At 35.8% G+C, this 12900-nt stretch overlaps 1 protein-coding gene across 4 annotated transcripts; it reads right to left on the bottom strand.

Annotated features, from left to right (window-relative positions):
- Positions 1-7658, bottom strand: LOC121233940. Of its 4 annotated transcripts, none has more exons than XM_041129715.1 (4): positions 7478-7657; positions 6001-6439; positions 3773-4949; positions 1-3326 (listed from the first exon to the last, which is right to left on the bottom strand). In XM_041129715.1, exons 2-4 carry the CDS (start codon positions 6165-6167, stop codon positions 321-323), a joined length of 4350 nt encoding a protein of 1449 aa, XP_040985649.1. In that variant the 5' UTR covers positions 6168-6439; positions 7478-7657; the 3' UTR covers positions 1-320. The 4 variants fall into 4 exon arrangements, with proteins under 4 accessions (XP_040985649.1, XP_040985647.1, XP_040985648.1 ...); XM_041129713.1 differs by having other exon boundaries at positions 7474-7657; XM_041129714.1 differs by having other exon boundaries at positions 7348-7487.
- Positions 7659-12900: the final 5242 nt, after the last annotated feature.

Raw genomic sequence — 12900 nt, forward strand, 5'->3', positions numbered from 1 at the left:
TAAAAGCAAAGGTTCCTGGTCAACTTTTATTCATAGGGTGCTTATACATTGCTGGGTAGCTTTAAAAATGCCCATGGATAGCCTCAAAAGCTTCGTAACTTTGGACCCACACTCAGTATATACCAGCTCAAGCTAAGATTTCAACAGCTGAACTTGTGCGCAGGTTCTGTCTTTGATCAACCGCCATTATCTCGGTTATCTCTGGAAGTTTCTGCCTATCATTAATCTATGAGCAGCTCAAGATTTCATTTCAGTTTTGAAGCAAAACCTTGTTTTGTGACCGGGTGCAAATGTGCCATCCCAAACAAAACTCGCAGCGCCTATGTCAAGCTTGGAGAATTATACAGTGCAGACCTCAGATGACCTGTTGAGGGTGACGCAGGAAAAAAAGGGCTCCACTGCAGCACACCTGAACCTTCTGAAGTACAACTCCATCTAGCAGAACTTGCATGAGCTCCTAGCGAGGGGGTTACATGAAAGCTGGCATTGTGCACCGCTGGTAATTCCCCAAGTGAAGTAGGGTCCTGTGACTGATAATAAGCAAAAGTGTTCAAATTTCTTGAAACCACTGGGATTGGAATTCCAGATGAAACCGCCTTTCTTTCCCTCAATACTCCAGAGTACTTTGTGACATCAGTGGTTAAATTGGCTTCACTAGAGAAGATGTCATCAATGATAATAATTTCTCTATCAGCATTGGCAGCAGAACGAGCACTCATCTGCTGGCAGTCAGGAATTGTTAAGGATTTCTCCATATTACATGTGGGTGATCCATTTGGTCTGTTCTTAGACTTGCTTTGTTGAGCTGGAACATTGAAGTGACTTTCATGCTCATGAGACTCCATGAAAGAAATAAATCCACCATCCTGGGGCTGGTCTGGAAAAAAGCCTGCCAGCCCTCGTGCAACCATTTGCGGTGTCTTTGTAGTATGGCTTCTAAAACTGTTTGATAACTTTCCCTCAAAGCAATGTCCTGATAAATTATGTGAATCCTGGCCTATATGAGGGACCATATGATGATGGCAGTGGTAGACCTCATTTTGAATATTTACAGGAGAGACTTCAGAAAGTGTTGGAAACCTTGGAGTTAGAGGGTTGAGTTGGCCAAGATGTGATTGGACAGGCCCTACTGGCACTGATGCATCTTCATCTTTGTTGACCACCATCAAATTCTTCCCCATCAGCCTTAGTACAGGATTAGAAGCAGATGGACTACCAGAATCACAACTACCATGACCTGGAAACTTCACTCCAACATCTGGGGAACCCTTCAAAGAAATGGGACCTGCAGGGGACTTAATGATGGGGGAAACAACCTTTTCAGATTTTGAACTTGGGCAACTGCTCAGAGGAATTAGTTCAGGCCTCGCATCAAAATTCCCAGGTCTTGTGTTAAGATTACAACTCATTTGCTTTCCTATGGTAGGCATTGTCACTGAAGTAGCAGCCCTTCGCTTTAATAGTTGTGATTCTTGATAAGTCAATGCTACACTGTGAGAAGCTCTCTCCTTCCTTTGGCAACAGCAAGGCTCATCACCTTTGAAACTAAGAGGAAACTTTTCAATCGAGATCTTATTAACATTTCTATTCTCCCCATAAAAAATAAGCTTTTCTACTTCTCTACCCTTTGTCTGTGGAACTACAACAACACTTTCTGCTGAAGGCTCAATGCTAGCAACAGAGAAGACTGACCTCATCTTGTCTTGAATTGATTGAGGACCTACAGATGAAAATGGTTTGGAATACTTCCAATCATATCCAGCAACTGTAGAATTAGAGATAGTTGATGTTGCAGAAATAGGAGAATCTGACGAATCCCCATCAATGGCATGCAGATCTTGAGAAGATTGAACCCGGCTTGTGGTTAATGATGAGTTCCCTTGAAGATCTTCTGATCCCATACCCCGAGGACTTGGCAAAAAGGATCCCGGTGGCCCTGGAATGGATATTGGATCTACCTCTTCAAAAAAGTTTTCCTGCCCAATTTCAGAATCCATTTCTTCCCCAATAAGAACATTTTGCCCAATAAAGTCATTGCCCACTTTATCAGTACAATATATATCTTGTTCATCAACAAGAGTTGGCTTAGTTGCACTTCTCAGTGCTTCAGCTCCACAGAGAGGCCCTTGATTACCATCAATAAATTGTACAGAGTTGGATGGGGTCTTGGCAAAACTTCCCAGCTTGTGTTGTGGTTCAGGATCTAGAGATTGAAACAAAGTTGTATCAAACTTCTGAACAGCTTCTTTGGCAGCTAGTTCAGAGACAATATCCTCCCCAGGGATCCAAACCTCTTTTGTAGCTGATTTTAAGTCAACTTTGTCCAGAAAATGATCACCAACTCTAACAGGAGAATCCTCATTTTCACATTTATCATGCCCACAACATTGAGTAGCCAACTGTGAACTCTTCAACTTTTGAGTTATACTGATTGCTCCTCTATCTTGCTTGATTCTTAGTACAGTATTACTGCCAAAAGATACTTCACTTGATATCTCTTCTCTTCCAGAACTATTGTCAATACGACTGTGCGTCAAATCATATTGCTCATCAGCTTCAGAATACCAGGCCGCTACTTCTTTGCCTATTCCTGCAGTAAAATCTACTTGGCAAGTTTTAAGGGCTGAGCACTTCTGGATCATATCTGGTCTGGATTTAGTCACAGATAATCTGCCTTTGACAGCCGACACATTTTTCCTCGATGGGGAGAATTTCATGGCTTTCGGTTTTAAGGGATGATAACTTCTAGTTAGACTTGTGCAAGGAAGAAAAGGAATATCAGAGTTATGATTTGGCCCTGCAGCAATATCATCCAGCTTGCTTCTCAACAAAGGTACAAAATCTACAGTGGACTTTGGAGAATTCAATGTGCAATCATCACAAACAGAATTTCTGTCTTTGCTCAATTGATTGACATTTCTCTTCATTAGTGGAAGAGACCTCTCAACACTGCTGCTGCTCCTGGCTCCAAACAAGGGACTTCCAACTCGCTTTCTCCCTGGAGATCGCTGCCTCTTGTCACTAGCTTGGCCTTCAGAAAAGGGACTCTTCATTCTCTCACTTTGCTCAGGAGAAAAAATTGGGTTCTGAGACAAATTTGCAAGTTTTGAAACCCGACTTCTCTCCACCAGAGAATCACCAAAACAAAATTGATCACTCTCACTCAGATGTTGATGGACATCTTTTCTACTGACTTTTTTTGCAACTCCAGTTCTTTTGGAGCATACCCAATGTCTCAAATTTCCGGAATCGCTGGGTTTAACTTGATTCTTTGCCTGATGTTCCTTCTTCTTGCACCTTTCTTCCACTCCTTGACCACCATAAATCTGTTTAACAATCAATCAACAATGTAACCAAAAGATCTTTACAACTCAGAATAAAAGTGAATTCCAAGAATTGCACACAAAAAAGAGCGGCTTAAGAGATGAAAAAGTCTCAAGTAATTTTATTGCTCTGGCATTCGGTTTGTACACAGGCTCAATGAAATTACCCACAGAAGAAATAAGCACCAAGATTATTGATCCAAGAATTTTGTGAACAATTTAATCAACAGTCTTCACCATGATATATAGCATGCGCAAGCTTTTCATGGAATTATATATTTGTAAATCAACCGGTGAGATGTATGAGCAAACTTGTAGATCACATACTGGGCATAGAGATTTAAAATTAGCATCCATAATGAACAAAAGCAGTCAATGAAGATATGCAAAAGTGTATTCGTTGAAAGGGGAAAAAGAATAACCCATATACAAAGGAAGCAGCAGTGTACCTGAGAAGAATGGACCTTGCGAGAGAATTTTTTTTTGCTTTGAAGAGCAAGTTTGAGATACTTATGATGTTTGGGCGCATGGCGCTTTTTCTTTTTGGTTGAAAGAAGTTTACTTCCTTTACCTTCCTTTGAGTGTTTTCTTGTTCCAAGCTCCTCACTCACTTGAGACACTGATGGTGCATCATCAAACTTGGATAAAATCCTGAGTTTAGTGCCACTGGAATCAATATAAACTGCACCGACATTGCCACTATCTGGAGTATGAACCAGCAACATCCTTTGCTTTTTCCCTTCCGCAGGCATCTCAGACTTGTCATTATCCCGCATGGTCAAGCTTGAAACTGTGGCCCAGTTCGTGCCATTTCTTCTATCAAGCTCTTCTAATGTGCACCTTGCGGCCGTCTCATATATATCCACCATTAATCTAGTCTTCCTTGGCTTAAATCTGTGCTTGGTTAGTTTTACAGCCATCCACTTGGGAACTGACTCCATAGACAGGCACTGATCGATGTGAGCATTCAAGGTGGTGTTCGAGGACGATGAGAAAATTTTGCAAACAGGGCATATCTTTGAAGCCATTGCTAATTCTGATACGGTAGTACAATTCGAAGCAATATCTTCAGTCAAGTTACGATCAGAGTTGGCACCAGATTTTACTACCAATCTGCACTTCTTATTAGAGGGCCGGGTTGTGCTTTCACTCTGGTGGGCCGAAGCAAGACCTTCAGCTTCAACTTCGACTGAGTCTTCATGCAATGTATCAGGGTCTAAAGATGAGCGCCTAGACAGCCCATTAGCGGGAAGTGACTCTATATCAGATCGAGAAAAACTTGTTGTGGATGGGAGATCATTTTCTCCTTCAGACCTACGTGAAGTAGTTGTCTCTATACAAGCTTCTGGTGGCTTCTGATTCAATTGAGCATTTACAGACAAGTCTAATACTGTATGATCATTAGGCGGTCCAGACAGCTCGCCAACAATATTCTTCAAGTTTTTATTCTCAAGTGTGCTACTTCCAACCGTACATTCCTGAAAGCATTCGTTCCTCACTTTATCAAGATGCTGAAATGGCGGCAACACATCCTTCACACCATGTTTCAAGCAAAGTTGCAAGTTTTTCAAAGAAAAGGGCCAATTCGTCTTGATATCCTTGCTTCGGGTAATAAAAACATAATCTCTGCAGTACAAATCGTAATATTCTGTTAATTATGTAGTGCCTTGTAACCTATAAAAATATATCTAGTTAATAAATTTAGTGCTAGATCTCGTAATCTCAAACCAAAGAAAAGAAAGGACTATATGCCATACATATATAACTCAGACTAGCTAGTCTTTGGAAAAAACCTGAGCACAAATGAACTGACGATGAAAACTTTTACATCTTTAATTATATTGTATGTTGACAACCCTAGAGGTTAGCTCAACTGATAAAGGTTTTGAGCTGGGGGTATGCTCCCCAAGTTTAAGATTCAAATCCCGGATGCAAATAATTTATAAGGGCCATTAGATTGGGAGATTTTTCCTTGTATAACCGGAAGTACATTTACGGAAAATTTATTGTCGAGAGCCTGTGCACTCCGGGATTAATCATGACGGTGCATCCCCGGATTAGTCATGACAATGTTCCTGGACACCCCACGCCAATCGAAAAATAAATTATATTGAAAGTTGACTCAAAGCGAATCATGGACCATACGGAAAGTGGAGCAACGGCCAACCAAAGTGACAAGGTAGATTTTATGATCTAGTGAACAGGAAAACTTTGAAGTGTACGTGCAGCGTGATATGCTTAGAACAAGTACAGACTGCAAATGGGGTAGCAACAATTCTCCCAGGCATGCAGCCAGCTCTGGGAAGATTATAATAGGCAAAGAGACATGAAATCACCAGCAAAATCAAGCAAGAAAAGCAACTAAATATTAAATAACTACAGATTTTAAGTAGACAGACGATTAGGATAGAGTTTAGGGATGATCCATTACGAAGCGTAAAAGCCCGATAGAATTAAAAGCCATGAACAAGTTCATTAGCTAAAGCAAAGCAAAATCCCCAAGAGATCAAAATAGAGACAATAAGGATATTATGAGTTAGGCCCCATGTAGGACTGATCCACAAGCAGCTTGTAACTCCGGATCTGAATCGACAAGCTCTTAGTCTTAAGATGCGAAAACTTTTCGGATCACCACCACCAGAGAAAAAGCAGTTGGAGAGAGAGAGAGAGAGAGAACCTTATGGAGAATTTGGGAAGTGGGGTTTCACCAAATAGGGCTCGCTTGGACAGATCTACCTCTGGCAAGGGAAGCTTATGAGAGGCCCTCTCATCACTACCAGATTTCAACTGGGAAACATCGCAAGTGCACGAGGGATCTGATGGAGAGTTTTCAATGGATAACATCTGATAAAAAGGTTCTCTCTTCTTGTGCTGTTTTTCCAACAGTCACAAGCTCTATTACTACCGCTACCACTGGGCCTTATCTTTAACTTAGTCTTCAGCATATATAACAACAATAGGCCTTTCACTCTTTCTTTTCCTTTTTTTTTTTTCACTTTCTTACTCTCCCTCCAAACCCCACCACAAAGCCACCAACACAAAGCAGCATCAATACGAAACTGTAACTAAGTGTGGATCGAAATCAAACAACGCCACTAGAATCTTCATCCATTTGCCTGCGAGAGAAGTAATTGAGATAGCATGAGATAACGAATTTGAGGAAAGACCCAGAAGAACAAGGCAAACTGGGCTGTTCTAGACCCCCCTAGAACGTTATTTTATGTGATGGGGTGAGTGAATTAGAAGCATCTACTTTGAATCGTCAAAATCTAGGGAAAACCAAATGATCAAGCAAAGAACGGAATTAGAAGCCACAAAGCGAAGACGAGAATATAATTCCCAAGTCAGCGAGTGTTATTTTATGCGGGGATGATTCAGAAAGAAACACTACAAAATTGAGGCCCTAGAACTCCACAATCCACAGGCGTACTCGAACAATCATGTAAAATATTTTAAAGTGAAAATCATATTGTATGACATGAGAAATCTAGAGTTTAATCAAAGAAGAAACCATCAGAAGAAGAGCAATATATACAGTGAACCACGGAGACAAGAAGTAAGAAAAAAATAGAACACAAACAAAATCCGGAGCAGCAAAGAAAGAGATTCATCAAGTAGAAGGGAGTCTTATGGTCGAAAGAATGCAAGAAACCCAAATCTTAGGTCGTCAAGTGTGTTAGCTGAACAGTCCACTGACCCTATGTACGTAACAAAATCCAGGGTACGATTGACCAAAACCGAAAGGACCAGATTCATACTCTTTTTTCTTCAAGGAAATCAAAAGCGACTAGAGAGTGAGTCCGTCAAAGTAAAGAAGCCAGTCGGGAAACATGACACAGAGAGATCAGGAAATCACATGGAGCAATGGTATATATTCAAGCTGAAGAAAGAAGCCCCCAAGAAGCAAAACCCGGAAAACAAATCCAGAAGTAATTAATAGCATGAAAACTGGGTAAGCAGCAAGAGAAGGAGAAGAAAACTCGAAAATAAAACAAAATTCAGAGCAGATCGCATGCAAACAGACCTAAGCTTCTGAAGCTGTTTTGGGGGATACGGTTTGGACAGAAAATGGGCGAGAAATGAAGTCCTGGATCGGAGACTAGCTATGCTAATAAACGACAAAAGACGAGAGAAAGAGAGCACCACTCACTCACACATCAAGAGGGCATCAGGTTCTTTCTCTCGTCACTCCACCAAAAGCAGATTTGTACCATTAAACACCACGGATTCACCTCCCATCTGTGAATATGCGTTAAGAGACTTGAAGAAAAGGAAGAGAAAGTAAGAGAGAGAGTGTGTGTGTGGGTCTGCGTTTTTTTTTTTTCCCCCAAGAAATTAGAGAGACAAATACAAAATCATAGACAAAGCTGTCCTATCCTATACCTACTGATCTGCAAGTCTGCAACCCCTCATTTTCTTCCGTTCTTTATTTTTTTAAAAATTTATAATTTTTTAAGTAATTAAGATAGTTTATAAATAATAAAATAAAATATTATTAAAAATTATTATTATTTTAAAATTAAAAAAATTAAATTATTTATTATATTTTATATAAAAATTTAAAAAAATTATAATAATATAATAAATTAAATTAAATTAAAATGAATCGAAATGAATTTGAATCCAAACGTAACTTTAATGAGAGTGATTGTGATACGTGAGAGGAGGCGGACTAATTGCCATAAATGTCGGTTTTAGGGCCTACTTTCTTGTAAATTCCAAACTCGATAGCCCATGTTGCCTGCTAGACATTTGTCAGTACCACCACGATGTAGTCTTTTTCTTCTTTTTTTTTTTTTTTTTTTTTTTTTTCCAGATCGTCGAATTATCACAATTAAAATTACGTTTAACAAATAGATGAATTATATATGTATGTGTTTCAAATTAAATAGTAAAGTGATCGTTTTAAAGAGTAGAAAAGGTGATAATTTTATAACTAAAGTTTAGTTTTTTAAATCAAACACACCAAATCCTATCTAAGTATAATTTTTTCCTTTTCTTTCTTAGTATTTTTCTCAGGCAGCGCTATTATATTTTTGTAATGCAACAAATAATTGAATTGGTTATTGGAAATTTAGAAGGTATTCTCTTATGGTGGAATTACGGTAAAATTTCCTGATCGGCCCTTATTTGGCTTGAATTTTTTTTTGAGAATATTTACTTTAAAAAATGTCACCGACCCAAACATCTTTTAAATATCAAAATAATTCTCTCGAATAAAAAGATCTGTTTAACCAGTTACCTCATTCCGTAAACAATTTTCACAAAAAAAAAAAAAAAAAGCATCTCATAAAATTTTTTCAAAATCATACTTTTTATAGTCCCATTACTTTTACAAATGTCTTAGTAACGTCGAGATTTTTTTTAAAAAAAAAAAAAAAAAAATCAATTAAAAGATATTTTGATTGACTACACCAACAATTCTCCGTTTTATTATTCTTGGGATGAAGAAAAACACCAGAAATATATCGTTTGAATCTCATCTCATAATTGACGAAAATTCACTAATCTTTTGACACGAGAGCATTAGCAGTGATGTAACCAAAATTAAATTTTGGTCATAGCTAATTTGCTTAAAAACCTCCTACACTGACTATCAAAAAAAAAAAAACCTCCTACACTAAACTTAACAAATGTACAACAAATTTAGCCTTTTCATTTTTCATTGCCCAAATTTGATTAGTCCTAACGGTTGGCTAAATATTTTCTTGCATAAAACATTGCTATTTTGCTTATAATAATGAATCATGTCACTATAATTGGTTGATTTTACTTTTAATAAATAGATCACTACATTTCAAAACCGTCTTATGCATGTTTCAAAAATAAATAAATAAACGATTTTATGCATAACTTTGCCAGTTATCTCAAAAACAAGACTGTGTTTTTCCATATATAATGGGATCCATTAATTAGCCTTTTAAAAAAAATTAAATAAAATAAAAACAAAAATATAAAATATAAAATTCTTGGAGCTCTTTCAAGTGGATCATTCTATATCAAATATTTCCTCTATATTGTATTCCTAATCAATTCATCCAATAAAATTAGGAGATAGTCGTTAAAAATATAGCCATTGAAAAAAATAATGCTGAAAAAAATATCAATTTGAAAGATATAATCGTTGAAAAAATATATCAGTTGGAAAAATATGATCGTTGTAAAAAAACTCGTTAGAAAATTATATCCTTTGGAATAGTATGATTGTTAGAAAATTAATATGTACTTTTTTAATATAGAATAAATATTCAAATTACAATTAGAATTCAAATAAATGAAAATGTCAAAATCAATATTTTAATAAAATAGTGATAGATTTGAACAGTTTATTATTTGATGTTGTTGAAAAGTGGCTAGCAAAATTTATAAAAGTGAATTTCGTAGTCAAATTTTGGCTAAGTCACTACTAATGCTCTTAAGCTGCCACAACAAAAATTTTTAGAGACCCTTTTTTTTTTATTACAAACTTCAAACCAATGTTTTAAATTCCATTCCGATGATTATTTTAGTACTTGAATAAAATATTTTGGTATTGGTGCATTCTAATACAAAAAAGTTAAAATTATATAAATACAAAAAATGTCATCCAAATCCAAAAAAATTACAACATTACCATGAAAATAGTCCGAACCAAAATAGGGCCCAAAATGGCCAAACTGGGTTGAAATTTAGAACGAAATAGAATGATGAGAGAGTGCAAGCCCCATTCTTTTTAAAAAAACGTATGATCCATTATTGAAAATATGATTTTTTTTCATGTGTCATAGATTTACCCATATTTTTCAAAATGAGTACATGAGACTTCCACATCTTAAGATTGTAAATGTAATTTCTCTGTATCTATTATTGATTAAATTGTATTATATAATACATGGCTTGGTATTTATAGATTCATCTATACAAAGCAATTGACAGAATGAAGAAATACAGATATGTCAAATTAGTTATAAGTAAATAGTTAGCTGTACAAAATAACTTATTCCTAGTGCCAGTTAATACAACCACCCTCAAAGAAGACGAATTGATTTTCTCGAGACCTAGAGCAAAAGCCGACAGAAGTGTCAACACACGTCTTTACTAAGACCTCGTTTGATGAAATAGTAAGATAATTTGTGAATAATAATGAAATTGTTTGAGTTAAGATGTTTTATGGAAGTTTTGGAAAGTTGTAATGATTAGACAATGATTAGATGAAAAAGTTAAAAATTTGAAATTGAAAAGTGTTTGTATTTGAATAGTATTTAGATGTTGAGATGAGATAAGACGGGATGAGAAAGTCTGTGAAACCAAATGGGGCCTAATTCTTTGGGTTCTTTTGTTACGTTAACACATTATACTTACAATATGACAATTATGCTTCTAACTAGGCCCATAAATCTTAGTTTTTATGAAATAGAAAGATCTATATATAATGAATTTGGACAGCCAGCTTGTATTATCCTCTTTGCACGATAAGTAATGACATTGCTAGTATATACATGGAAGAAGTTAAAGGAGTAGTAATATGGAATTTATGTTGCAAATATAGTCATTCTATATCATTCACCAAGGGAAATATCTAGAGTAACATAGAACAAATACTACAACATGAAGACCTTCCTTTAGCCTGATCTGAACTACAATCATAAGCTTGGACCAACTAAAAAACAGTTGTATTGAAATATCCTAATTGTATTAAACCACGTTCAATTACATATTCATCTCCATAATTTTCAAGTAACCATCAATTTACCCAATATATGAAACATGCAAATTTCACCTCCATACTTCAATTACATATCATTAAACAATTACAATTTTCAGATATCCAAGTGAAAAAATCCTGATTATTTCTCTCTAATTTTCCACCAATAGCCTTTGCTAAAAACAAGATACGAATGAGAAGTTCTTTTCCAACACCCCCTCTGGCCATGCTATGTCCATTACATTTGGTCACAATTCTATTGTCTTCCATTCTAAATAATTACACAACTACATATGCAGTCATGTAAAAATAATATTTTTTTACCCAAAAACATAACTTTAATTTGAAACCTTGAACTATAGAGTTCACCACGTCTCATTAACTTACCCAGCAGTTTTATGCTAAGAAAAATAGATTAGGTTATCCAGCCAAGTTCTACAGTCTGCAACATTTTCATAACTACTTGTAAAAATGAATTTTCAACACAACCTGTCTATATTAGCAATTGATCTGGCCTATCTAGATACAGCAAAAACCCACTCACTATATTCACACAAGGTAAAAATTTTCAATTAACTATCAATCTGAGACATGAGTTCATGAATAGCTTGAGATAAATAAAACAGTTTTCACTCATTACAATCACTATTTGGAGTGACTAAAATTATGAAACGCCTAAGACGTTTGGATGGATGTGCGGAGATGCAGTGTGTGACAGAGCTTGGTGATGCGATGAAAGTGGAGAAATTAAGGGATAGAGAATGAGGGAGTGAATGTAAGGTACAAAGAGAGTGGCTATGGGGATTGTGGGCTTCGATGAAGTTATTGTTGTGAAAACGATGACAGAAAAATAAAAACAAACACAAATAAATCAATCACACGATACAAATTAACGTGGTTCAGCAACGTACCTACATTCATAGAGTTGCATATGATTTTATTATACCGAAGAATCATAAAATACACTTTGGGGTGAAATCTCACTGTTCAGAACACTCAGAATGCATATACTATTCATTAAGTACATATTTATAGTGTCACAAGATAAAAATCCTAATTTTCACTTTTCTGTGTTATTCGCTCGAGTGGAGTGTTGATTGCACCTCGACCAAACTTTCTGTCTGACATTCACTCGAGAGACTTGTCGAGCGAACCTCAAACGAACTCTCTGTTTGAGCTTCGCTCGAGTTACAAAAATAATACAAAACTTTAAAACAAAAATTATGTTAAATTTTTTTAATACTTTATAATATTTTATTCGAATTTTCTCTTTCATTTATCAAAATCTAATAGAAATTTTAACTCAAATTATTTTACTCATATTCACATAATTTTAAGATGGTACTCCAATAGTCCTACATCGATCTCATGTGCAGATTATATATATAATTTTTAAATAATTTATCTCGGACTTCATGTTCTAGACTTTCATAAATTATTATTATTTTGTCAATGTGTAAGAGAGAGTTTAAAATCAAGATTTTGCATAAATTAAGTCTTTTATATATTTTAACAGAGAACTAACACGTCAATTTTCTGTGGAACCAATAATAAATTTACTCGCATAGGAATAAGTTTTATAAATTGCAAATCTAAAATTAAAAAAAAAAAATGAACCTGTCCACTTCTACCGTTACCACTGGCATCGAGGTGGTAAACAACCACCACGATCTAGCGTCAAGGTGGCACCAAAATTACAATATACAATGCCTATAATTTAAATGTGTTGTTAATTAATATTGCATTTGAACTAAGACTTGTTACAATTATTAAAAAAAATTATTTTTACATTTGCTTACGAGTTTGTGAATATTTGTTTTTTCAAAAAAATACTGGTTAAGTCCCTATGGTTTGAAATTTTTTAAACAAGCACCTATAATTGAAAAGTCTTAT

The sequence above is a fragment of the Juglans microcarpa x Juglans regia genome, chromosome 6D (assembly GCF_004785595.1).
Source record: "Juglans microcarpa x Juglans regia isolate MS1-56 chromosome 6D, Jm3101_v1.0, whole genome shotgun sequence".
In the NCBI taxonomy this organism is placed as follows: domain Eukaryota; kingdom Viridiplantae; phylum Streptophyta; class Magnoliopsida; order Fagales; family Juglandaceae; genus Juglans; species Juglans microcarpa x Juglans regia.